This window comes from Vulpes vulpes, chromosome 16 (genome assembly GCF_048418805.1).
Source record: "Vulpes vulpes isolate BD-2025 chromosome 16, VulVul3, whole genome shotgun sequence".
Lineage (NCBI taxonomy): Eukaryota > Metazoa > Chordata > Mammalia > Carnivora > Canidae > Vulpes > Vulpes vulpes.
This window is the reverse complement of record NC_132795.1, coordinates 3258796-3283055: the sequence shown is the minus strand read 5'-3', so window position 1 is coordinate 3283055 and position 24260 is coordinate 3258796. Positions and strand designations below refer to the sequence as shown.

The following is a 24260-nucleotide window of genomic DNA, read 5'->3' as shown; positions in this document are numbered from 1 at the left end:
GGTGATAGTTCTTAGGAAAACAAAAACAAAAACAAAATATGGCTAAGTGTATAGGACATGAAGGTAAAGAGTTCCCATTTCTAACAGACATGTCTGTTACCATGTACCTGGCCATTTACCAACTATATATTTTCACACAGCAACCTTAAATATTAGACCCCACTCCCATTTTATGTATGAGGAAAGCATGCAATTTGCCTAAGAAGACCCAGGCAGTAAATGACAGGACTAGAACTCATATCTTGTCTATTTGATACAAAAGTCAATGATCTTTCTAATATCCCTCCACACAGTCTTTTACTTGCCTGATTCCTGGGCAGACAACATATGGTGATAATGATGGTGATACTAAAGATGAGAAAAATGAAGAAGGAAGAAGTCAAGGAGTTTTGATGCCCTTATGATGATTCATATATTTAGTATAAGGATATGTACTAAGGGTAATAACAGAGTATTTCTTCTTTCCTTGAATTTCAGTGCAGTAAAAACAAATCATGAGGATTTACTTATTTATCCATTCAAGTTATTCAGCCAGATTTGGTTGGGAACCTATAGTGTGGCAGCCGTGTCTATATCCAGGAGGCTGTAGACAAGAAAAATGAAAGATTTCCTAAGATTTCTAAGATGCTGTGGATCTTATGGGTTAGTGGGGGAAGCAAAAAGAAAATTGATGAGAACTCTGCATTGCTGGCCCTCCAGACAAGGTAGGCACAGGGTGATGTGAGAAGCGACTTAGTGACTCAGACTAAGAGGATAAAGAAGAACTCAGCGAGGCACTGACTCAGGATCCTGAAAAACAAGTAGGCATTAACTAGGTGGACACGGTATATAAGAAGAGGAAACAGCGTAGCCGAGGCATGGAAAGGCTTGGTATATTTGGAAAATTGTAAATGGGTCTCTTTGAAACTTGGGTAAGTGACACTCGTACTCTAAGGTTTGTGTGCGTTAGAGATAACCAGAGTCTGTCCTACGTAGAAGTGGATGGTTCTCTTGTGCTAAGCAAATTCACATTTAGCACATTTCTTGGTCCTTGGCAAAGGCTTCATTAATGTTAACTCTTGTAATGGAGAACTTTGCAGGCCGTGGTGGATATGATTTTGGTGTAGCCACAGAAATCATCTGGGCCGACTGACTTAAACAATGAAGGACATTTCTGGCCTTCCAGTCTGAAAAGTGCAGAACTAAGCCAAGCTTCAGGCATGATTCAGTCAGAAGCACAGCTAGTGCAAAGCTAGGAAATGTTTGCCACACAGCTCCGGTGGGGGGCAGGGTTTGGGGAGAAAGAAGAGGAAAGACAGAGGAGAAAAAGAAGCAGCAGCCCTGATTTTTAGTGTTTGCACATGTCTGTAGTGTAAATACTCCCACTGTGGCCAATTGCAAGTTTCCAACATAATGTGAACCAGCTCACAAGCGTCGTACAACTTTAACAATCAGCTCTCGAGAGCTGGTTGGTACAAACAGGTTCCAGTACACCCTTGGGTCTGGCTCTATTTTTTCAAGATCCTCTTCATCTACGTGTGTGTCACCTTCATCCTGAGGCTAACTTTTCTCAGAATCCTGAAGTGGCCGCCAGAGCAAATGGTGCCTTTTGATGTGGAGGGTGGGGTACAGTTCAAAAAAGATTGCTTCCCACACTATGGAAAAGAAGTCTCAAGGTTCACAGTGATGGGACCTCCTCAGAAGCAGTCATTGGTTCGGAGGTTTCCTCTGGTTCAGACCCACTAGTGTAACTCCAGTGGGGATGGGTCAGTCCCACCCAAATGACCTAAAGAGAGAACAAGGATCGTCTACTGAAATCTGTTGGGTGGTATTAGGAAGAGAAGCAAGGGGGAGTGAATGCTGTGTGAACTACCAGCAAAAGCCCAAGACACAGCCTGGGGAGCTTATACTTTATTGAGAAGGTAATGCAGAGATCCTGGGGGTGGGGAGGAATCATTGGAAAGTTAGACTTTTAACGTAACAGGCCAATCCTTATTTAACCAGGTAGCTCTGCATTTACTATCATGGCAGATTGCATCAGGGGAAAATGTGTATTATGTTAGCTCAAGTCTTAACTTCATATATTTTATAAACAGTCAGGACCTAACTTATAAAGAGGCAATTTACAGGGATCTTCTCATTTTGCAAATGAGAATTTGTTTTGATTCTCTGTTCCTGGCCATTTTGAGGAGGGAAAAAAAGAACTCAATTAAAACCTTATCTGAATGGTAAATGAGGTGGTGACTCTATTATGTCATCCACAAGATAATGCATAAGCAACAACAACCTACGGGGCAATTAGCCCCCTGAGAGATTCTAAGTTTTCAATAAGTCACAGAAATAAATTCTGAGCAATTTAAAGACTAAGAACTCTATTAATTGTAATGTTCTTTTGCCCCTATAAAAAACTGTCGTGCATGTGTGTCTTTCTGCCTTTTCCTATCAAGTCTTTCTTGAACTTCTTTGCAACTTTTCAGCCCTGCACATTTGCCTCTGGCTGATTTTAAATTATGCTAATTGGAAGAGGGAAAAATGCTGGTAATGGAATAAAATGGAACGCTATTTCTTATAGCATCTGGTGCAATCTGAGCCATTTAAAAGTGCATCTTATGGAATAGAGCTCTGAATAAGCAATGCCAGTCTGATTACAAACAACATGGGTCTCATTAGAATCCGTCAATCTGATTGCTAGGTAGTGATACACTGCAGATTACTAGGCCATAATTGCCTCTTACATATTATGTGTATAATATATAGTTTCTCTGGTGTATGTTTAAGCCACTTTCTCTCATGGCTATCTTTTCCAGCTCTACACAAAGCGATGTCTATGTTCTACTAAGTTGATTTTAACTGGGTCCTTAGGTCCTAATTCTATTTTCTTCTAAGTATTCATCAAGTTTTCTACAACAGTGCTGTAAACAAAGAATTATGTTCAGGGCAATTGCCAGAAACAAGATATGTCAGGGGTCTATTACCCATTCAACTGGGAACGGTCAAAGGCTCAAGGCACTTCCTCCAAAGGGAAGGGTAAAATGATGGAGGCCAAAGCCCACAATATAGCTACGAGTCTTAATTAGATTGTTGATTTAAGTGTGTCGTGCATTTTTACATTGTCAAAATCTATTTGGTTCTTTACTACGACTAGAAGAATTCAGACATCTTCGCCCTGGTCATGACTTTGGCTCACATGGCTCAGTTTGTGAATTAAAACCTTCTATATGAGCTCTGAGACACGGACTTCATACTTACACTTTCGAGCAGCATAATCTCTCTTACCCGTGCTTCCCACCTCACACACTCCATCCTCAAACAGAACTGCAGCCACCAGGCCACACTGGAGAAAAGTCCAATCTCCATGCAGCTGCAAAGCCAAATAAGTGCTTGGACTATGCCTGGGATTGTGTAAGTAGGCTGCATTGTGGGCTGCGGATCGGGATTCTCAAGCTAAACGTTAGCTCCACAGTTAGCCTATCTCCTTTGGTTTCCTCATGAGCCCCCAAAGGATAGACGGAAAGCTTTCATTCCATGGAGATGTGAAAAGGGTTTCATTTTCAAATGTCTGTGGAACATGCCAGGTTAAATTGGCAGAATTGTTTTCTTTGCTGCAGGACTTCTGAGCCTAGAATGTACCAATGTGCTTTATGAGTCTCCAAAGGGGGTAATAAGATGATTCATGGTTTCCTTATTTTATTTGGCTGTAGAACCCTTCTTGACCCAACCTGCCATCCACTGAGTAATACTCATTAACATCTTATCAATCTAATGGTTTATCAAAATACGCGTTGTCTGTTGTGCTACATTTGCACAGTTATCACTCACTCACATGGCCTGACGGGCTCCCGTGGACATCTGTGTTTGCAGCTCCTGCTTTCCATAGAATTGACTACACTGAATTCTTACAAGACCCCGACAAAGTAGGGACTTCTTACTTGCATTTTAAAGGTGAGTAAACTTAGTTTTAGGGAGGTTATGTGATTTGCCCAAGGTCACAGAGGCAGTGAGTAGCTGGCGCAGAGTTCACATTAAATCTGTACACTTTTTTATTACATGATCCTCAGACTCCCCTTCAGTGAATTTTTCTCCTGTCCTTGGACCCATCCTTTGTTTTCATTTGCTTAATGACTAGCCTCTCTGTCACAGGCTGTCATCAAAGTGAAGAATGGCACTTGAGAAGTTCCATCCGTGACTTTTAGGCTTAGAAGACGAACGTGATTATTAAAGAAAATCACTACTTCCTCCCACACTCTACATGAGATGGCAGTATTTTTAACGCTAATAGATTACGCTCGGCTTTTCAGTGAAAAGTAGACTTTGGAAATTAATTCGTATAAAACACAGGGTGTCGGGTAAACATTGCGTTTAAGTTATAGTTTCTCTCTCCAGAGCTTACCAAAAACAATCAACATGACTAACTGATCAAAAATGAGCCACCTGGCCGCAGAAGAGACAGGCAGTGTTTAAGAAAGAATGTCCTGGCACATATACCTGCTAACCACGGCATGTAACATCAGGGTCGAACTGGAACATACCCACCTGGCAAAATGTTTCATCGGATTGAGTTTATCCCACATACAGTACGTCGGGGCGCTGTACAAGTTACAAGCAAACTGTTGGAATCCAACTTGCTGTGCTTAAATCCCAACTTCCAACCCTTTTCGGTAAGGTGGCCTTGAACTAATTGTCTAAGCAATCTGTACTCAAGTATTTTCATCCATAAAATGACCATGTGAGGACTCATGTCACAGACATAGGCTGTTGCATTGAAAAATAAAACAGAGCTTAATACATGTCTGGCATGTAGTTTAAGTGTTCAAAAATGCTAAAGGGAATGAAACCCTGTGAGCCTGAGCTTTAGGTCCAGTTCTCAGGATGCTTCAGACAGAGTAAGACTTTAAGGTCTTGCCCATCTGATAGATGTCAAGGGGCTATTCCAGTTGTATCTGTGTCCAGAAAAAAAAAAAAATGATGCTTTGAATCTCTTGCCTGAGGTTAGGGCTTATTCTATGTTCCCCCTTCCCTTCCTTTATCCTAGGAAGACTGAGGAGCTAAGGCCATCTAAACCTGAAAGGAAGCACTTTTGTATATAGACAGAAGCTTGGGGCTAAAGAAAGCATAGAGATCTGTGATGCAGAAAGGAAAATGTTATCTCTGAAGCATCTGGGTAGACAAGACATGAGAATGCAAATATTATAGCAAGTCTGAACATTGCTCATGCTTCTCTGTATCTCTGGGAAATGAGCAGTAGGCACATTTGTGGGAACAGATCAAACGACTTCATTTGACTTCCATAGGAAGCTTTCCCTGCCATCCCCTTTGTGCACGGTGCTCCTTCGTACTTGTGGTAGAGACTGGCTAACTGCTCAACAGATTTAATTCGTCTTCCCAGACACACAAGACTCTATTTTCCAACCTCTGAACAGTAGCTTAGGCCCATGTGGTAGGTTCTGGCCAATAAAATAAGGGAGAGAAAATGCAAGCCCTTTCCAAACCTGGCCATCAAGCCTTCAACACAATTGTCCACCTTCTCTTAAGTAGTGGCCATAGATGCCATGTGTTGAACATGACAGCCTCACAGGAGGGAAATCTGGATCCCAGTCACTGCTTGCAGAATTGCCAGAAAGATCCTCTGGATCTTCATCGGGATATGATGTTTGCCAGAAACAACAGTTTAGTGTGTTAAGTAAACACTGAAAATATGGGGTCATTTATTACAGAAGCTACCCTTCATTACCATAAACAACACAAAAACCTCGCATTACGCTACGTTGAAATCAATCTCAAAACTGTTAAGATTACGTGTGGCCGTTTTGAAACCACTCGGCAAGCTCCTTGTAGAAAATGTAGGGGACACTGCTTCACTGGTCAGTATGGTGGTTAATTTCCTGAGAACCTGTCATGGGGGGCCCAGATTAAACATTATTTCTGGTTGTGTCCATAAGATTGTCTCTGGATGAGACCAGCACTGAAATTGGTAGATTCAGTACAATGCCCTCCCCAGGTGGGTGGGCATCATCCGAGAATGATAGGCCGAGAAAGGTGGAATTCCCCTCTTTTGTTTCCTGCTTAACTGAGCTAGAACATCCTCTTCTGCCACAGACTGAGACTTAGGCCATTGGACTTGTATTGAACTACACCACTGACTTTCCTGGGTCTCTAACTTGCAGATCGTGGGGCTTCTCAATTTCCATAAATGCATGAGACAATTCCTCATTAAAAAAAAAAAATCTCTATATCTCTATAGCACCGTCTATTTATAGATCTAGGTATATCTGTAATGCAGTTGACTTTCTATCTTGCTAAACAAGGTGGGACAGAAAATACTAAGCCTAGTCGGCCTCGAATCACAAAAACATTATCAACTATTATCTACTTATTAATATAGCTGATTCTAGAGAGGTATTTAACTAAAAAAAAAAACAAACACAAAATAACCAGACATAACCCAGATTCTTTTTTATTTCAAGGTCTATGTTTTAAAATATCTCTGGTAACACTAAACAGCGTGCTCTCATTCTGAAGCCAGCTGCTCTTATGGGCTTTAGTTAAAACACTGTAATAAGTCTTGAGACTGATTTTCAATTAACAGGGGCTCAGTCAATTGACAGTTTGTTTAATGAAATAGTATAATGATGGGAGCATTCATCCTTAAAACCATGGCTCTTATGATTTTTGTATTCCACATTCATTTAGAATTTGATAAAATTTTGGAACTTTCTCCCCATCAAAACACACATATATAATCATTAGCATTTGTACCATGTTTTGGGGATCCTCTTGGACCCGTTGGAAGCCCAGTGTCTTCTCAAGGATCCAACAATCCAGGATTAAAAGCCTGTGGTAAGGATGGGTAGCTCGTCACTTGGATCATGAGCAAAGATATTAGGGTATAAGACTGCAGATGTTGGAGAAGACATGTTCCATCACTAAAAATGCTCTTGAGAATACTGTAGTTCCCTCTTATCTGTAGGAGATATTCTGAGACCCCCAGGGGATACCTGAAACCAGATAATACCAAACTCCATATATACTATCTTTTCCCAATAAAAACATACCGACGAGTAAGTTTATTTATAAATTAGACACAGTAAGATGTTAACAATAATAATAAAATGGAATGATGTAACAATATACTGTAATAAAAATTACGTGGATACAGTCCCTTACTCTCTCAAAATGTCTTATTGTGCTGTATTCACTGTTCTTGTGATAATATTGGGATGATAAAATACCTAGGTGATGAAGCGAGGTGAGTGATATAGGCACTGTGACATAATGTTAGGTTACTATTGATCTCCTGATGCTACACCAGGTGGGTCATTTGCTTCCAGACCGTGGTTGACTATGGGTAACTGAGACCACAGATAAGGGGGAGGGGACCATGGTAGTTACCATTTGCTGAGTTCTGGGGAGATTTTTGACACAATATATTTAGTCTTCATAAAGGTTTGTGGGGGGGTCTGGGTGGCTTAGTTGGTTAAGCATCTGACTCTTGATTTTGGCTCAGGACGTGACCTCATGCATCAGGCTCTATGCTCAGTGTGGAGTCTGCTGGAGATTCTCTCTTCCTCTCCACCACTCATGCTCTCTCTCTCTCTCTCTGATACATCTTTAAAAAAAAAAAGTTTGTGGTATTATAATTGCCATTGTACAAACAAGGAAATGGGCAAAAGGAAGTTAACAAACTTGCCCTAAATTGCATGATCGGTAGTAAGCGGGAGAGCCTAAATTCCGACCAGAGATCGTAGTCTTAATTACACTGGGATTATATACAGGATCTCCTAGAACCGAAGTCTGATTTGCTGATGTGTTGTTCTCAAGGGCAAGGGCTATTCAGAAGTCAATGCTTTTTATCCTCTAACTAAGCACACTCGATTAGAATTTAAGTTTGTGTCCTAACCAAATGACAACCAAGAATTAATTAATTTAGAAACAGCATGCATATGGAGAAATTATTGAAAGGAGACAACTAGATTCCAGGTCTGTATACAGCAACTACTTTATTATTTTCAAATGCAAACTCTTTGCATTTAGTTTGCTATTTTACAATTTTACAAACTAGGTATAAAAGACCATAAATAAATGACATAAGTTATGTGTACCTAAAGTTCATGAAGGGAAGAAAAATACCTTGACAAAATAAAACAAAATAGAAAATCTATGTCTAACTCAAGAGATCGCTCAAATTTCGGAACATGTATGAACCAAGCAATGTTCTGTTAATTTCCTTTTCGGTATGAACTAAATTATAATATGCCTTATACATTCTAATTTTAACCACAGTCCTTGCATATTCCAACATACTTGGATACAAAAAATAAATGCACTCTTCAGTGTGTATCAATGCTTGATGTTGTTTGGAGAATGTTAAATAAGTGAAAATATTGCTTCTAGAACTTTCCTTTATTGGTCAGAATTTGAGTGTCTTCAGACAAATATTGAGGCTATAAGCGTGTATGGATTAATACACATATCCTTCACAGATTGAATACAAGAGTTCTCAAAACACACACACCAGCAGTGTAGTGAGCACAACCTGTCTTTAAAATAACTTCTTAAACACACCAGAACATTTCATCCATGACTGTTAAAAATAATTTGGGGCCAGCAGACACATGGTGAAGCTACTTGATTTGGTGCAGGGGAACAGCTTAATGCTGCCTACATGGAAGATCTGAGCAAGACTGAGCATCCGAACTCACTAGGCCAGCACTCGCTTAGGGGGCTAGATAGAGTCCCTGAAGTCGGCCTCCTGCCCTGACCTCTGGGGAAAGATGACCAGCTCAGAGATTCAACCTCATTCTTTATACATATTTTTCAGGCATCAATGCATAGGCACATCCCTTTAAAAATATATTAAAGTCCCCAAAAAGGGGTGAATTAACTTTGTCACTCTGGCATAGCTATAAGAATACAATGCCACACACCCTGTCAGAATGTAATAAATATTTATGGATGATTTTTCTCTACTTAGTCAACAACATAGGGTTCAGAATCCTTTTTTTTTTTTCCCATTTTTTTTCCCTGATTTGATGTTATAGCTTATGTGATTGGCCACAGTTTCTGCAACCATAGCTTAGAATAAGCAAGGCAGCCACTCAGATTATGAAAAATGGCAGTACGTTGGCTGGAGTTTGGTATACGTTTCCTATCGGAACGGACTCTTCACACACCGGACCTCAGATTCTAGAAGGCTAAGGGCCATGGGAGTTAGCTGCATACTGATAACTGTAGAACTCTTCCTGTAAATCGGGAACCTGAAAAACGCTTGAGGACATTTAATCCCAACTACGCTAACCTCAAGAGTCACTGGCATGTATTTTTCTGTGACATTGAGAGACAAAGTATTAATCCAGGACACATCATCTCAAAGCTGACATACGCGTCTACGTTCATCTCCGAAAGTATACGAATTGCATATATTTTGTTCGCATTCAACGAGTCCATTTATGCAGGAAAACAAAGGCTACTTCTATTCCATTTGGGGTTACCAGACAAATTCCATCCCCTGATCTCTCTCCATCAAGAAACTGGTGATTCAGATGAGAAGTTCAATCAGAATTGGTGATTTGGATGACGGGTTGTCACCTGAATGGACTGATACTCTAAAATTACCCACTGCCAAGGTGAAAATGCCTCCATCCAAAGCTGTAGAATTCCTTATTAAGGTTAGTGTGGCAGCTACAAAATTACACGTATAGATACAGGACATTGAACATTTCCGGGCTGTCTTTCTAAGGGGACGGGTGCGGTCTCCAGGCCCACTACTCTGTCATGTGGCTCTTCATCGCAGAACTCTGGCGGGAAGCCAGAACTCTCCAGGTGTAGCATTCCACGACATTCACAGGCAGTTCGAAGCATGAGGTTACCCACTCGCACGCACAGACACCCGTGTACACGCACACTCACACCTATGTACACACATCAAAAGAGATAGTCAGCTCATATTTAGTCTAGGAAAAAAAATATATTTATATCACGGCAATGGCACACCCTGGGTAAAATGTTACTTCAGCAATGCATATCAGAGGCAGCTCATGGGAACTGGCTTTGTTTCGCGTGGTGGCACCTAACCTGGTGTCCGTTGTAAAACCTGTAGCCTTCGGTCACTCGCTGCCACACCAAGGCAGCAGTGACGTCCAGGAATGAGATATGGAAATACATATAAATAAAACCACAAGGAGTTTAGGAACAAGGGCTCTCTGCAGAGCTGGTGCCGCGAGACAGTACATTCCGCAATGCAACTGGAGAACACGCGCTAAACTGTGCACGTTTGCTGTTTCTTTCACTGGGCAAGCAGGTTCGAACGTCACACGTTTATTCTTTTCAGGTATGGGTCTTGTTTCATCAGTGTCTTTGCTCCAGGGTTGGCTGAGCAGAAGCAGAAGAAACACATTTCGAAGGGACTGGGGCGGGGGCGGGGGGGGATGTTGTCTTCTTCTGTGGGCTTTGTAATCAACAGGAAGGTCTGTGAGGCCAAGATAGCGGAATCTACTCCCTGTAGAGAAAAGAACAAGATTTTAGACAAAACAGCAGCCAGTGTTGCCAAGCCAGTTGTCAGCCCATATTGCAAGGAAGAAGAAAAGCACATAGATGTTGGTGTGGCTCGGGACGAAGTAGTTGAGGAGGGAAGCATGTGAGCTCTTGCTTTCCTCCTCTGAAAAATGACAACTATAGTAGCAACAAGAACAAATATCTTAATTATAACAACTCGAGGCAGGTACCATCTTACCCCTACCATGTGGATGGGGCCATCAGATCATAGCAAAGCTGAGCAACCTGCTCATGGTCCCGTCCTACCTACACTGTAAAGGGGCAAAACTTGGATTAGAACTCACAGAGTCAGAGTCTACAGCCACTCCTACCCACTACGTGAACAAGCTCTCTGTGAAATGAAAATCCTGACTTGGGGGACTTGTGCCAGAGGAGAAAGGCTTAGAGTTGGTACAAGGATGTAAAAGGCAGATTGTACTACTGGGAAAGGCCCAGATGCTAGCATTCCGCCTTTCCAGAAAGGGAAATTATGTATCTTGGGGACAAATCTGGAAACACCACTATCTGCCAATATTCAATGACATGACTGAGACACGCAAACCAAGAAATAAGAAGCACTGGATGTTTTTCCTAAAAAGTAACTTCTAACAAATGAGAGTATCTAGTAAAGGACTCATATGAGCTGCATGTAACAGGCACGGAGAGGGAGCATTGGGGCCACGGCACAGGGAGATGCTTGGCATGCCAGTGAGTAAGGCTTTGGGGGCTCAAGCCCACCAATACCTAGTCAGTCTCAACTGTCCCATCAGTCTAGAGCAGAACAAGATCAGCACGACACAATGGAATCGTCGTGGCTCCTCGCTGTCCTCTCAATAATCAACGTGAACCAAAATTTCAATAAACAATTGCTCTTCTTTCCTTTGTGACAACAGACCACCAAGATCGCTTCGGGCACAGTACCTGCCACCCCAATGGGTGTGTTTGGCAGCAGATGACCTCAGGTAGAGAGCAAGGATCAAGATTAGAATGTATCTCTACAGACAGGTTTGCTTATTTCGTACATATGTGTGAGCTAGAAATCAAATTTAGTTTCTTGGAGGTACATAACCATTATTTAGACTTGTCGGAAATAGGAGAGAGAGAAATCAGGTTTTCTTATAAAATATTCAGACAGAGATTACTTGCTTAAGCAATCCAAAATTCCAAATGTGGGTAAGGTTATAAACTACCACACCCCTCAAGAAGCCATTTGTCAACACCATTCATTTTGATAATTATGAAGAGAACAAAATTAAAGGACCTGGATCTACTTTTCCAGCTCTGACTTCTCTAGAAATTAGCAAGTCTATCAAACGCAGTGTTTGAAACCCGGCTTTGCAGGCCTCACACCAGGCAGGCGTGTATTTACATGCAGGACATGGAGAACACGAGTAGGACCTTAGCACTGGTGGAGCACAATCAACACCAGATCGACACGCACACTTTTTTGAAGATGATTTTGTTTTGCTGCTAGAAATCCCATTTTTAGAGGAGAGAAAGGAGTCCCTGAAACATGCCTTGCCTTCCGTCCCCTGTCAGTTTACCAATACTCTTCTTCACTAAACGTCTGGATATGAATATACGTTATGACAGCAGCTCGTAACAGGAAGTGGGCTATTTGGGGACTCGTTGTGGATATCAAAAGGGTTGGATGTGTGGAAGGAGAAGTGTGGGAATGTGAAGGATTATATCTAGTTGGTGCCAGAATATTCTAGAGTGGAGAAAAATAAACCTTTGCTCCTTTGAATTCAGACAACTCCTTATTGGTGGGGAGCTGCTTGAACAAAGACCAAAGCGTGTGGTCTATGCAGCATAATGAGATAAAGATGTGACTTTCGTTATGACTAAATAAACAGAACATGGCTCCTTTGAACCCGTTGTGAAAACATCAAAGTGTCTCTACCATCCAGTCTTCATTACAACTGGGTCTCGCCCGTGCGTTTCATTCTTTACAATCATAAAATAACAATGTCATGAACTTCAAGGCTAAATGACAAAGGAGTATTGGATAGGCCTGGCACCTTCTGTAGAGAAAAATGTTTAAATCAAACCCTCATAAGTCTGCTCAAAAGTGAAGCAGCTTCATCTGCATGGCTCCTACCACTGAACTTCATTTCACCCCACTCCGGTGTGTCACAATACAACACTGGGGTTTGCAAGCAAAAGGTGGATGAGTAGTAACACTTGGAAAACCTTGGAGGAAGAGAACACCTTCCCTCTGTGAAGTTCAGTGCATTCTACATAAGAGCATTTCATATACACTTACAATAACACCATGGGTTAGGAAAGGTGTTATTATTTAAGTATCATTATCTCTATAGGTGGAGGGACTGAATTATAAAAAAAACATGGAGTGAATTTCTCAGTGTCAACATCTTAGTTGGCCTTAGAACCCATAGCTGTCTAGATGCCAGAGCCTGGCTCCATGCCCTGGGAAACAATGCAACGTTCTTTGTGTCCTCCCATTCATTCCTCTTAGAAAATGTGTAACTTCACAGAAGCAGTGGAGTTTCACTTTCTACTGCTACTGGATATGATTTTAGGTGCTTTTTGGCCCTTTCCACTGGCCTGGACTCTAACTCATACAATGGGTTAAAGTCAAGATTCAAAAGGCAACCTTTGACTATAGGAAGATTTCCGTCCTTGCCTGATTATTCTGCGTGTACACCATGATCGTGCCATAATGTCCAGCATTAACTTGTTAGGGTACCTTACAGCTGACACACACTCTCTCTCTTTTGAAGTGTTTTGGTTTGGGTATGTTCAGTGTGTAGAAAAATACCTCATCTTACTCTGTTGCCCTGAAGAAAGCAAGACTTCTAATTATTCAATGTGTGCAAGGAAATACTCTTGACTTCCAAGATAATGCCATAATGGTATCTTATTTGAACTGGTCCATGGAGATTGAAAACAAAGTACTCCACAGCTTTCCTGAAGGAAAGAAATACATATATAATTTTTTTTTTTTTTGCAGCAAGCCAAAAAAAAAAAAAAAAAAACCCAAAAAAAAACAAAAACGAAACATTTACATTTGTCAACTTTGAACATGAATATCCAGAACTCTTAGGGTCCAGGAAAAGTGGTGATAGAACAAAAATTGTTGGAGAAGTTTAAAAAAAAAAAACAAATTTTACATTCCTTCGGAACAGAAAAGCTTTTACAACCAATGTTCCAAAAAGGTTTTTACTAAACTGTCATGATTTGACAGCATCAAATTGAACATGCCTTGCTCTATAAGAAATAGCTTTCAGTATAAAACCGGAGGGTGGGGGTAAGGTCATTAAAATCAGCTAAGCTTGTGTTTAAAAGTGGTGAAAATGGAAAAGTTTAAGGAGTTGAAATCTGTCCAGTCAAAAAAGTTATGTTGTTTGTTTCTACTAGGAATAAACCAAGCCATTTAATTCACATCTCAAGAAGAAAATTCGGTGTTAAAATAGAAGCATCTAAGGCTAATGGTCTCTATGGATGAGAAGCATGTTTTCCAGGAGGTCACATTCTGATAATGAGGACGTCCAGGGGAATTCCAAGTGTTACTACTGACTTCTAGGTAAATCCTCCCTGGCTGACCCTGTTTGTGCAACGGCTACTGGAACAGGACAGAAAGTGAGAAGAGTGGACAGATTTTCCAGTGCTTCTCAATTGCAGCGGAATCTCCAAAGACTGAGGCATGACCCAAGGTTAGACGTGATGAGCTGCTACCCAACAGATACTCAGTAAATATCTGTGGCATGAATGGAGGACGCCCAAGGGCAAGAGGAACTCTGTGTGAGAGAAAGCACGGCCAGCGGGGGTCAAGGTGCCACGTTCCCAAACCTGACTTCATATGGTTCCTAATTCACTTCTTCTCAGAAGAAGAGCAGGGAAGCCACCCTGGTTTCCATACTGGTCTCTTCTCCCATTGTCAAGAGAGGACCAAACTCTTGAAAGAACCCCAAACTAAACGGTGGACGTGAAAGAATATTTATTGGCCAGTGTTTCAAATTAGATCGAGTGAAAAAAACGAGTTTTCATCAGGGAGAGATTCATTGCTGGAATTTCTTTTTTTTGCCTTACCTTATAGGTTTGGGTTTGCTTCTGTAAAGGAGAGAAGTGTCAAAGTTCCCTATTCAAGATTGTCATGGTCCACTATCCATAAGGTAGTTACAATAAGTCTGTAGAGTCCCCAAATATGACTTTATATGGCACAGCCTCAGGCCCAAAGAAACAGACCTTGTTTGTCCAGTGAGGGGGAGGTGCTTGGGTTTTTTTTTTATTATTATTATTATCAATTATCATTATTATTATTTTAAATCCACTTTCCTTTTCTTTCCAGCCCCTTATGTCATCATAAGCCACCAGGTGGCCTGAGCACTGAAGGAGCAACACTGATGAGCCAGGTGGTTTTTCACCTCATTGTTCCCCGCGGTAGGAACCAAGCCTTAAAAGCTCCAACTGAGTCCTTCCCCAACGTTCCTGGGCATGGCATTCGTTCCAGTGAAAGCAGGAGGACGGTCCTTGACGCCACAAACACAACACTGCAGTTGTAACTCCCAATGGAGAGAAGATCAAGGATGTCTCAGAGAAGCTCAGCGTCTGGCAGCAAAGGCGGCATCAAAGCTCGGAGGTGGTGTTCTATTTATATAGGGACGTGTATTTTACAAACTGGTGATGGACGGAGCACTTCTGAGAAACAATTTGTTCCAGGTCTAATTCCAACGACAACTGTCATTTCTGTAAGCCCCACGGTTCCGGCGATCCGGATGCCGAGCAACGCTGCCGGGATATTTTTTTTTTTTTCTCCTTTAATTTCAGAGGGCGAAGACGAAGTAAAAAAAGTGCAGTTCTTCAATTAAAGTGCATGGATGAGGTAAACTAATTTCAAGAGTTTCGAGTTTAGTCAGTACTGGCTCAGACGGGAACCATCCTGCCGTGGATCTGTTGCATTTGGGTTCTCATCGCCTGGACGCTGCTCAAAATCTTGTTCTGGTGTGTGACGGCCGTGATGCCGATCCTCGCCAGGTCCCTGCAGGTCGGGGGAGAAAAAAGAGGGAGAGGAGACAGTTGGGAGCGGGGCAGGAGCTCGCGTCCGGGCTTCATGCAGACACACATTTGAAATCAGCCACAATCCATACAGCACAACAAGGCAGGTGTATTAGGATGTTTAATTAAGCAATTGAACGCGACAATGTAGGTGCTTTAGAGGCTGTGTAAAATTATATTCAATCAAAATGAAAGGCATTCCAGTTTTTTCTTTTTTTTTTTTTTAAATGAGTAGGATGATAATGCAGCTCAAAGCAAAAAAAGAAAAATACTATTAAATCTAGATTTACCCTTTGGTGTTACATCGCTGAGTACTTACTCCTGGTTCATGTGCACTACAGCCTCTAGTGTGGTATAACCAGCAGCCGTGAAGTTATCCTTATATCGGTCCATTTTAATGGCCTGGAGCCAATCGCCCACTGATACCACGGCGGAGAATTCAGGGGAGCTTGGGTCCAACAAGGCAGTGTTAGGTCTGGCGATGGGATGAGAAAGTGTAGACAGAAGGACTATGAGTGAGATGGCAAGACTCGGAGGTCGGATGGCCTAAGACAGGCACTGACATGCCAAGGGCAGGCTTTTTTAGAGGGACTACCTATCGTCCCATGTCACCATGTGTTTTTTGGCCCTGGATTTCACAAAGCCGCTAAGTGCATGTTATCAATCGCTGGATCTGTTCTTAATTCCACTTCCCACGTTTGTTTTATGTGGACCTCTTAGTACACGAATGATCACACAGGTCTCTTAATATCCTAGCCTGAGGTAAAGATCGCAGGAGACCTGGTGGCGGAAACTGGTTCAGGCTTTGCAGGGAGAGTGCGGTCCCTGGCAGCCCTGCCTATTACGTAGTTCAGGACAGCAGCTATGGAAACCCTAGCGAAGTGTGAGTAAGGCAAATTGTGAGCTTGCACTCGCCAGGCCTGATGAAGTGGGAAAAAACAGCAAGAGTTCAAGTCCAGCACGCTCCCAGCTAGGTTTGCAGGCAGGTTCAGCGCCTTCAGACAGACCTGGGACAGCAGGGAGTTCATGCCCTCTCGAATCAGCCCATGCCTGACCGGCACGTGTGCCAAGAGGGGAAGGAAGGACGGCCACTTTGATCACCGCCTGGATTGCGGAATGTGCTTCTCGTATTCCCTTGCTGGGCCTCTTAAATAGTCATTCCAGTGAATTCTGAGCACTTCTTATTAAGTTATTTATTAGTGTACACATTTCTCAGGCCGGGTGTTTAATGTTAGGTCATCGTCAAGAGTGACTACAGTTCAAGGCAGGGATTTTGCTGTTCCTCACGGCACCGACAGACGATCAAGCATCTATTTATGGGAGCATTTGCTAAGAGAATTATACTCATCTTCATCATCAAACTACTTAGTAATCATTGAGGGCATTTTATATTACCTTTACTTTAATCACCTGTACAGAGACATCGCTGGTCATTTAGTTAAATGTTCCTGAACTACCGTTTCCCTAGAAATTACGGAAGGTGGTTATCTTAACATTTGACCTAATTTTCATCTGAGACTGTGTTGCTAGAATAAAAATATTGAATCAGAATATCATCACCACTGAATTTTTGGCCAAAAAATTATTTTCTTGTGGAAACAAAATTAAGGCACTGTTAATGTCTTGATTAATTTTCTATGTAGCAGAATTAAGCCAATGCCATTGTTTATTTTATAATTTTTACCTATTCCTTTGATTGGTATCACTTCTTTCTTATATAACTGTTTTAACAAAGATTTATCAATCGTTTTTGTGTCCACATAGTAGCTTGCTTTTGTGATCTTTTATGTACATTATTTCAATTAAGTTTCTGAGTAAAACTCTGTAAGTTTTTATGACGAGAATAATCAGGATTTAATTCTTCCCCCAATAACAAGTGTCACCACACAGAATTTTAGGCTTTAGTGTTAATGTTAATAAATAACATTTATCATGAGGCAAAGACCAATAGTTTGCATTTCTAACTTTAAGCCAAGAGCATTAATAGGGCAACATGTAGGCTCTAGGTACCTGACAAGGTCAAAATGACCTTAGGTTGAAAATATCCTCGTTTCATATCAATTAACTCTAAGGGTCATTCTTAAGCTTGTTCTGGAAGTCTTCGTAGTTTTTGTGGAACACCAGGACATTTGCCTAATTTTGTGCTGAATCACATACAATGTTATACTACATCCCATTATCAGCAAGCGGTAATAAGCATCAAAGCTTCTGAAGTACCATCAGTGAGAAAAATTTAGAATTGAGAGGAGTATATCCAATAACCCAATTTGTTCTCAATTTGTTCTGCATCACGGTACAAAGCACACATAATGCAATATTAGTAACTGAAGAGTTCATGCTAACAGGAGAAGCACCAAGTACCAATAACTGGCCTCAGGAACCTCAAACAAAATTTACGGGATTTGGAGCCAGAGATTCAAAAGCTGAAGGAAGTTCACCTTGGAATAGAAGAAGTCAGCTACACCTCTCAGAAAACTGAATAGCAAAAAATAGCCCAGAAATGCCAGGAGTGACTTTTTTTTTTTTTAAGTCACTTGGTTATCAAGTGGTAGAAATAAGATGTGAATTTAGCCCTGTGTTATTTCAGAAGAGCTTGATCATGATGCTCTTGGGACAGTGCTAAGGGACCTGAAAACCTGAAAGAATAGAGGGTATCTCTGCTGTTGGATCTGGATTATTTTCTTCATGCATTGTAATAATCAGCGTACCCCTTCCCTTCCACGATCATTAGGCTAAGTCTTCAGAAGACTGGAGGAAAAGCTCATAGGGCTGAGCAAGACTGGAAAGTCTTGGCTATCGTGGGGGAAACATTTTCCCATTTTTAACTCAGGGTCAAAGAAGTACAGATTGGGAGGTGAGTTGATGCCTCAGTTCTTGCAGGCCTGAAGTAGCTGGTCATCTTAAGTCCTTGAATAGCAACGGTGGTCTCTACCCTTTGGGATGGGACAGGGATCTAAGTATCCTGAACTTTATACTAGAGAGGCCCAGTCTCTAGGTAGAATAGTTCCTGTTGAATTATGGGACTTGCAGTATCCTTACCTCCTTTCTGGACTGATCTAAATGTTCAGGACTAGCATTGTAAAATAAGCACCTTTGCTATTTCCTTGTTGCTGGTTTCTCGTTGCTCTTGTTTTTAAATGTGTTTCTCTTAGGATTATTTGAGGCCTGACAGGTGTTAGGCTCTTCAACATGCTGAATGAAACCGTCACACATACTCCATTAGCCGAGAAAGAAGCCACTCCGGTGGCAGAGAGCTGTGCAGTGGCCTCTGACAAATAGGCAGGAATTCAAGTGAGCCACCGCTCGCCTGCCACCTCTAATGTATTATTTCATACATCACTATTAAGTAAGCATGGCCGACCTGGAGCTCTCAGTTCCCGTCCTCTTCAAGCTGTTGGGGTTGCGGATGAGTTTGTCCAACATGTTGACAATCTGCCCGAATTTCGGCCTGTCACTTCTCTCCTTCTGCCAGCAGTCCAGCATCAGCTGATGGAGGGCAATGGGGCAGTCCATTGGAGGGGGGAGCCGATAGCCTTCCTCAATGGCTTTAATCACCTACCGAAGACAACAGAATGGTATGTTAAGCTTCCAGGGAAGCTGTTGCTAGAGCTCCACCCTCCTGACCGGCAAGTTGCCCATACATTAAGCTGCCAGCAAGCTTGAGCATGACAATGGCACCAATTTCTTCACAGAAGCCAAAGCTGGACCTGAGTATTGCTGGCAACAAGGCAGGGAAGCCAGCTGCTGCTACGCAGTGTTCTCGGATGGCAGGCCATGCCAACCCGAAATTCTAAAGTGAAGATGCATCAATGTTCCAAGTAGTTAGAACATGATCAGATCAACAACATGGTGGAGGCCTGGGCCTTGGAGATCGCGTGGCAATGACCCTCCCCCTTCCGCTATCCAGCACCAGCTGAACCCTCTTGGCAAAAGAGACTCTAACCTAGTGTTAAAGATCTTCCTTAAGAAATATTAATAGTTGTGCCCAAAATGGAGGTCCCTTTGTATCATTTTAAGCCTGTGTTCTCTTTCTCAGACAGCTACAGAAGCCCACCTTCCAGACCTCCCAATCCAGAAGACACCACCTCTCTCTGAAACAGCACTCTCCTCAAACCCTCCAGATGCCCAATCATTTTTACTTTTGGAAGACCACGATACACCAATAGACCAATTCTGTATCTCATTCTCGGTCTCAGCTGGCTGTCAAATGACCCTCTTAAAAGATGTTAGTAAGTAGATTTAAAAAAAAAAAAGTGTCAGCGAAGAAAATTTAAACAAACAAATCTTTTAGGGCATTCACATTTTGAAGGAGACCCTTACACATCTAAGGGAAGAAGTTATAATGGTGGATGCTAATTGTCTTACTGGCCAGAGTTCTCCCTATCTTATTGATAGAAGTAGTCCATTCAACAGTCTTTCTTCTCATTCTAATTTTTCTAATCTGTCTTTACAGGTATTATATTATTTTTCTTATTGGCATTTTGCTAAGCCCCCCTTCTAAAGGGTGTGAAGCCCAGTAATGTAATATTGAATGACTCATGCCAAATTTGAGAGGAATTATTTCATAACTTCTTGGCTATTCATCAGCATTATTTATAAGGATCCTATGAAACTCTGAATATACTTTGGTTTGTTTGGAGATTTTTTAAAGTTTTATTTGTTTTAGATCAGTTTGTTTTTTCCTCTCCCTCTCTACCAAAATGGTAGCTGTGAGTCAAACAACGAGAGCTGTAGCCATCTCAATGCGTTGGGTTCACCTCGCTGTGGGGTTTAGTCACTGTTAATTCGGTGGGGTTCAGCTTCTATGTATCAGTATGACTATTGTCTTTTTAGCCGGTACACAATTTAACAATCACCCTGTGACTTGTTAAGCCCTCTGATCCTTTTTCCCCATGTATCTCTGCCAACATCCTGTTGTAGTAGTACTATTTACCACTCCTTCCAAAGTAGACTTCTATATGCTATCTTACTAAACATAATTCTATTTATTTTTAGCAATTACATTAAGTCAGTTTGATCTTCTGACTTTCTTTTACCTTTCCAGGTGTATGGTGTTGACTCTAGACTTGATGAAAACATTTTACATTGAATTGATGAGAATGAGAGCAATATTGGGCTAACGCCAGGGTAACACAATTTGTTATAAACCCTCAGACTGCTTAATACTCTTTCATTAGCTCCCTCTCTGCTGCCAGCTTGGAAGATGGCTTGTGGGTTAACAAAGCATATTTTCTCAGTTTGCTGCTGAATGTTGGGGGGAGGGGGCTGATGAGCAAAACAAACAAAAAACTTGGTAAGTTTGCCATATTTTCAATGGTTATTTTGATTCTATTCACCATATGCCAAATGAATTCTACTGATGAAAGTAATTCCCGAATTACATTTCCTATTGATCCCTGTTCTACACAGAACCCAACAGAGACAAATACATGTGAATGACAGATCAATATTATTTGTGGCAGAGAAATGGCTTCAGACGTTCTTCATGGATAAAGCCAGATAACTGAAAGTTTAAAGCAATAAAAATTGTTTTCATATTTTACAGAAACTGTCAAAACTACAGGTCTGAAAATATTTAGGGCACGAAAATGGACAGCACCTTTAGATCTTCTGCTTTTATGCCCATTTGGCCAGGACTCTTAACTGAAATGAAGTTTAAGTAGTAAACCATTAAATGAGTAAATGTATTCACTACTTGCTCATGTAGGTTGTTTTTATCCTTCTGAAAGTCTCAAATCTGAAACTAAACGTTGCTGCAAGGTAGGACCTGGAAGATGTCTGTGGCACAATCACACCAATCAACAGATTACACACCACTCACTTCTATAGTTTCTTTCCAGCCTGCAATTACCTATCAGTTATGCCAACTGCTGGCTTTCTTCCTATCTGTGTGAACCTTTCTTTGTAACTTACAGATAACACAATGTCAACACTATCCTTACTCTTAATCTAGTTAGAGACTTCTTTTTGCCCCACTAGACACGGAGTGCATTAGCTTCTCCATTGCTCTGAACAATCTTTTTTGATAAGGCAACCAGCAACCTTGAGTGCTCATTTAACGGTCAAGACTTTGCAACTTCCTGTTGGTCCAGGACAAGGCAGATGGACAGGGGGCATTCCACGTCAGAGAGAATTTTGTCAAAGATCTCTTTCCAAACTATTGTTTTTATTGATGAATTGAATACCATGCCTCTGTAAACACTCTCTGCTAATATTTTACTTCACATGCATAACTAACAAGTGTTCTAGGAAGACCCCCCTGGTCTAAGTTTTTTGTTTTTGTTTTCTTTCCTCTTTTGCACTGGAGATGTTTGTAATTAAATTCTATTACTCTGGAATCTTATTAGTGTCATTATTGAATGCTTTTCTGAAATTGCAGGCATTGTGGATACTCCCTTATGAAGTAGTCCAGATGGTACATTTAAAGGGATGTGCATAATTTACAAAGGGTCATTTAGTGAGGCTTTATTTTAGAGTCCTCAAGGGGCAAGCTCTAATTACAACTATGCCAGCTCTAAAATATTCACTAGTTTTCTTCCAATAAACCTTTGGAGTCAATTTTTTCACATATGAAATTTGTGTTTTTCCTATTTCCTTGTATTTTATTAAGATTCAAAGTTGAATTTTGTTTCAGCATGCATTTGGCATTAATCAAGTAAAATACTGTTCCTTATCACTGACCTATCCATCTATGCATCTACCTATAAATCTATCAAATCTGTCTTCCATACTATCCCATTTAGGTCATGTAAATTTGGGCCTTGAAATCCATGACCCAAATGTTTAACCAGATTACTACATGAGCTTGTATTGAGAATCCTGAGTTTTGTGTATCATTTCCAGCTCAGCCCTCACTCCATCATACCGTGATGCAATTGTCCCTGAATCTCAAGGCAAAGACATATATTTTAGAACATAAAGACTCACGTCTTGATTGGACATATCCCAATAGGGTCTCTCTCCATACGACATCACTTCCCACATAACGATTCCATAGCTCCATACATCACTCGCTGACGTGAATTTACGATAGGCAATTGCTTCTGGCGCGGTCCACCGGATAGGAATCTTGCCACCCTGTGAATATTCAAGCCGTAAGTTATTCTCTAAGTACACCACTGATGTGCCATTTTAGTCACTGAATGTTGTTACTGTTTGCCAAGCAGGACAACAACATTCCTGAGATAGCTCTCCAAACAACAATAAGAGACTTGTTTATTTTAACTAGTCTTCTAGGTTGAGATACTTCTCCTCACATGTTTTCTTTTGTTATAGGGAAGTGAATAAGTAAACTGTTTAATTATTTTTAAAAAGCGTAGCTCTTATCTGAACTCTACTTCAGATGTAGAAAAAAGGGAATTGCAGTTTTTTCAAAATGCATATGTCATCATGGTGTATCAATGGATGGACGTGCAGCTGATACTCATTTTGACTTCTTGTTGGAGTCTCTCACTCAGCAGCCAGAGGCAATATTTAATATTGTATCTGAAATCATGAACTAAGGAAGTTAAATATGAACATTTCTATCCGCCACACTGTGATCCTATTTTTATATAGCATGAGAAACATATTTAACATGATTAGAAGATAATACATTACATAGGCTCTTAGAGGAAGCCAAATACCAGATCTAGAGCTGTTACTGTCTGCAGTAGAGTGAGGACACCTGCAAAAATGGCAAAGCAATTGAATATTACTCAGGAAAAGTTTAAAGTGCTGTTTTTGGGGGGAGGGGTTGTTTTGTTTTTTTGTGGGTTTGTCTAGGTTTTGGGAGGGCTTGGGAGGTTTGTTTTTTTTGTTTGTTTGTTTTGCTTTTGTTTTTGTTTTTGCCTCAACTGTGTATTGCTTGATTATGCTTATGTGAAAGGTATTTTTAATCAAGTCTCAAATTTCTTAGGATTTCACCTGGGGAAATTAATTCAACTTGAATTCAGACTTTTAAGCTGTTCAAGAGAACATCATTTGAAAGTTCGCTTTACTAAGACTCCCACACAAGACAATAAATTGTACTAGAAATTACATTGAATCACTGAAGTTTACTCTGAAAACCCAGTGTGTTACACTTGTTCCATACCGAAGGCCACTTGTGCTGCCTTCTACCTTCCTTAACTATTTGGTTGAGGTTTTACGTATGTAAATGTATCATTCTAGAAGCCTCCTTTAACTTTCCTCTTTCCAGATACTGGAAAAAAATCAGCAATCTTTAGCATTCACAAAGATGCATTCTTTCCTAAGTGAACAGACTTGCAATTCAAAAGTGGATATATGGGTAAGAATCAAAACTAGAGCCAAAGAAACTGAACACTACTAGGAAAAATAAATAACTGATCAACCAACTAGCCAAACAAACAAACAAAAACAATGCTTAAGATTGCTAATGCAAAAAGAGCATCAAAGGAGAAAAATGCCTGGTAACTGTCTGCTTCCCATTGATTTTAGTAGTGCCAGCCCTAATGGCCAATAATTTTTATGATTCTGTTTATTCCATTAGTATCTTATATTCAGATTGTCTGGCTAAGATAGCCTAGCCATTAACTGTATACTGATAACTCTTAACAGTGCCCTAATCCAGCTTATCTACCACTAGTAAAATGAAGGTAATTAGATACTAAAAATTCTTGCACTGTGTAAATGTTTTATAAATCCTGTATACACATTCTCAGATTCAGTAGCCAATCAACTAGAAACATTGCTCTGTCATGTTTAAAATAAGGAAATTTTTTTAATAATAG

At 40.9% G+C, this 24260-nt stretch overlaps 1 protein-coding gene across 3 annotated transcripts in view; it reads right to left on the bottom strand.

Moving 5' to 3' along the window:
• Nucleotides 1-7950: 7950 nt before the first annotated feature.
• Nucleotides 7951-24260, bottom strand: part of EPHA4 (EPH receptor A4) — a 142694-nt gene continuing 126384 nt past the window's right edge. The window contains exons 14-18 of one of the 3 annotated variants that reach the window (XM_026002072.2): nt 22456-22605; nt 18890-19083; nt 15848-16003; nt 14563-15511; nt 7951-10474 (exon numbers count right to left, since the gene is read on the bottom strand). In XM_026002072.2, the coding sequence (XP_025857857.1) occupies nt 15397-15511; nt 15848-16003; nt 18890-19083; nt 22456-22605 (615 nt within the window). In that variant the 3' untranslated portion in view covers nt 7951-10474; nt 14563-15396. Of the gene's footprint in view, nt 10475-14562; nt 15512-15818; nt 16004-18889; nt 19084-22455; nt 22606-24260 lie in introns of all 3 variants that reach the window. The other 2 variants (XM_026002073.2, XM_072742180.1) reach the window with 2 other exon arrangements.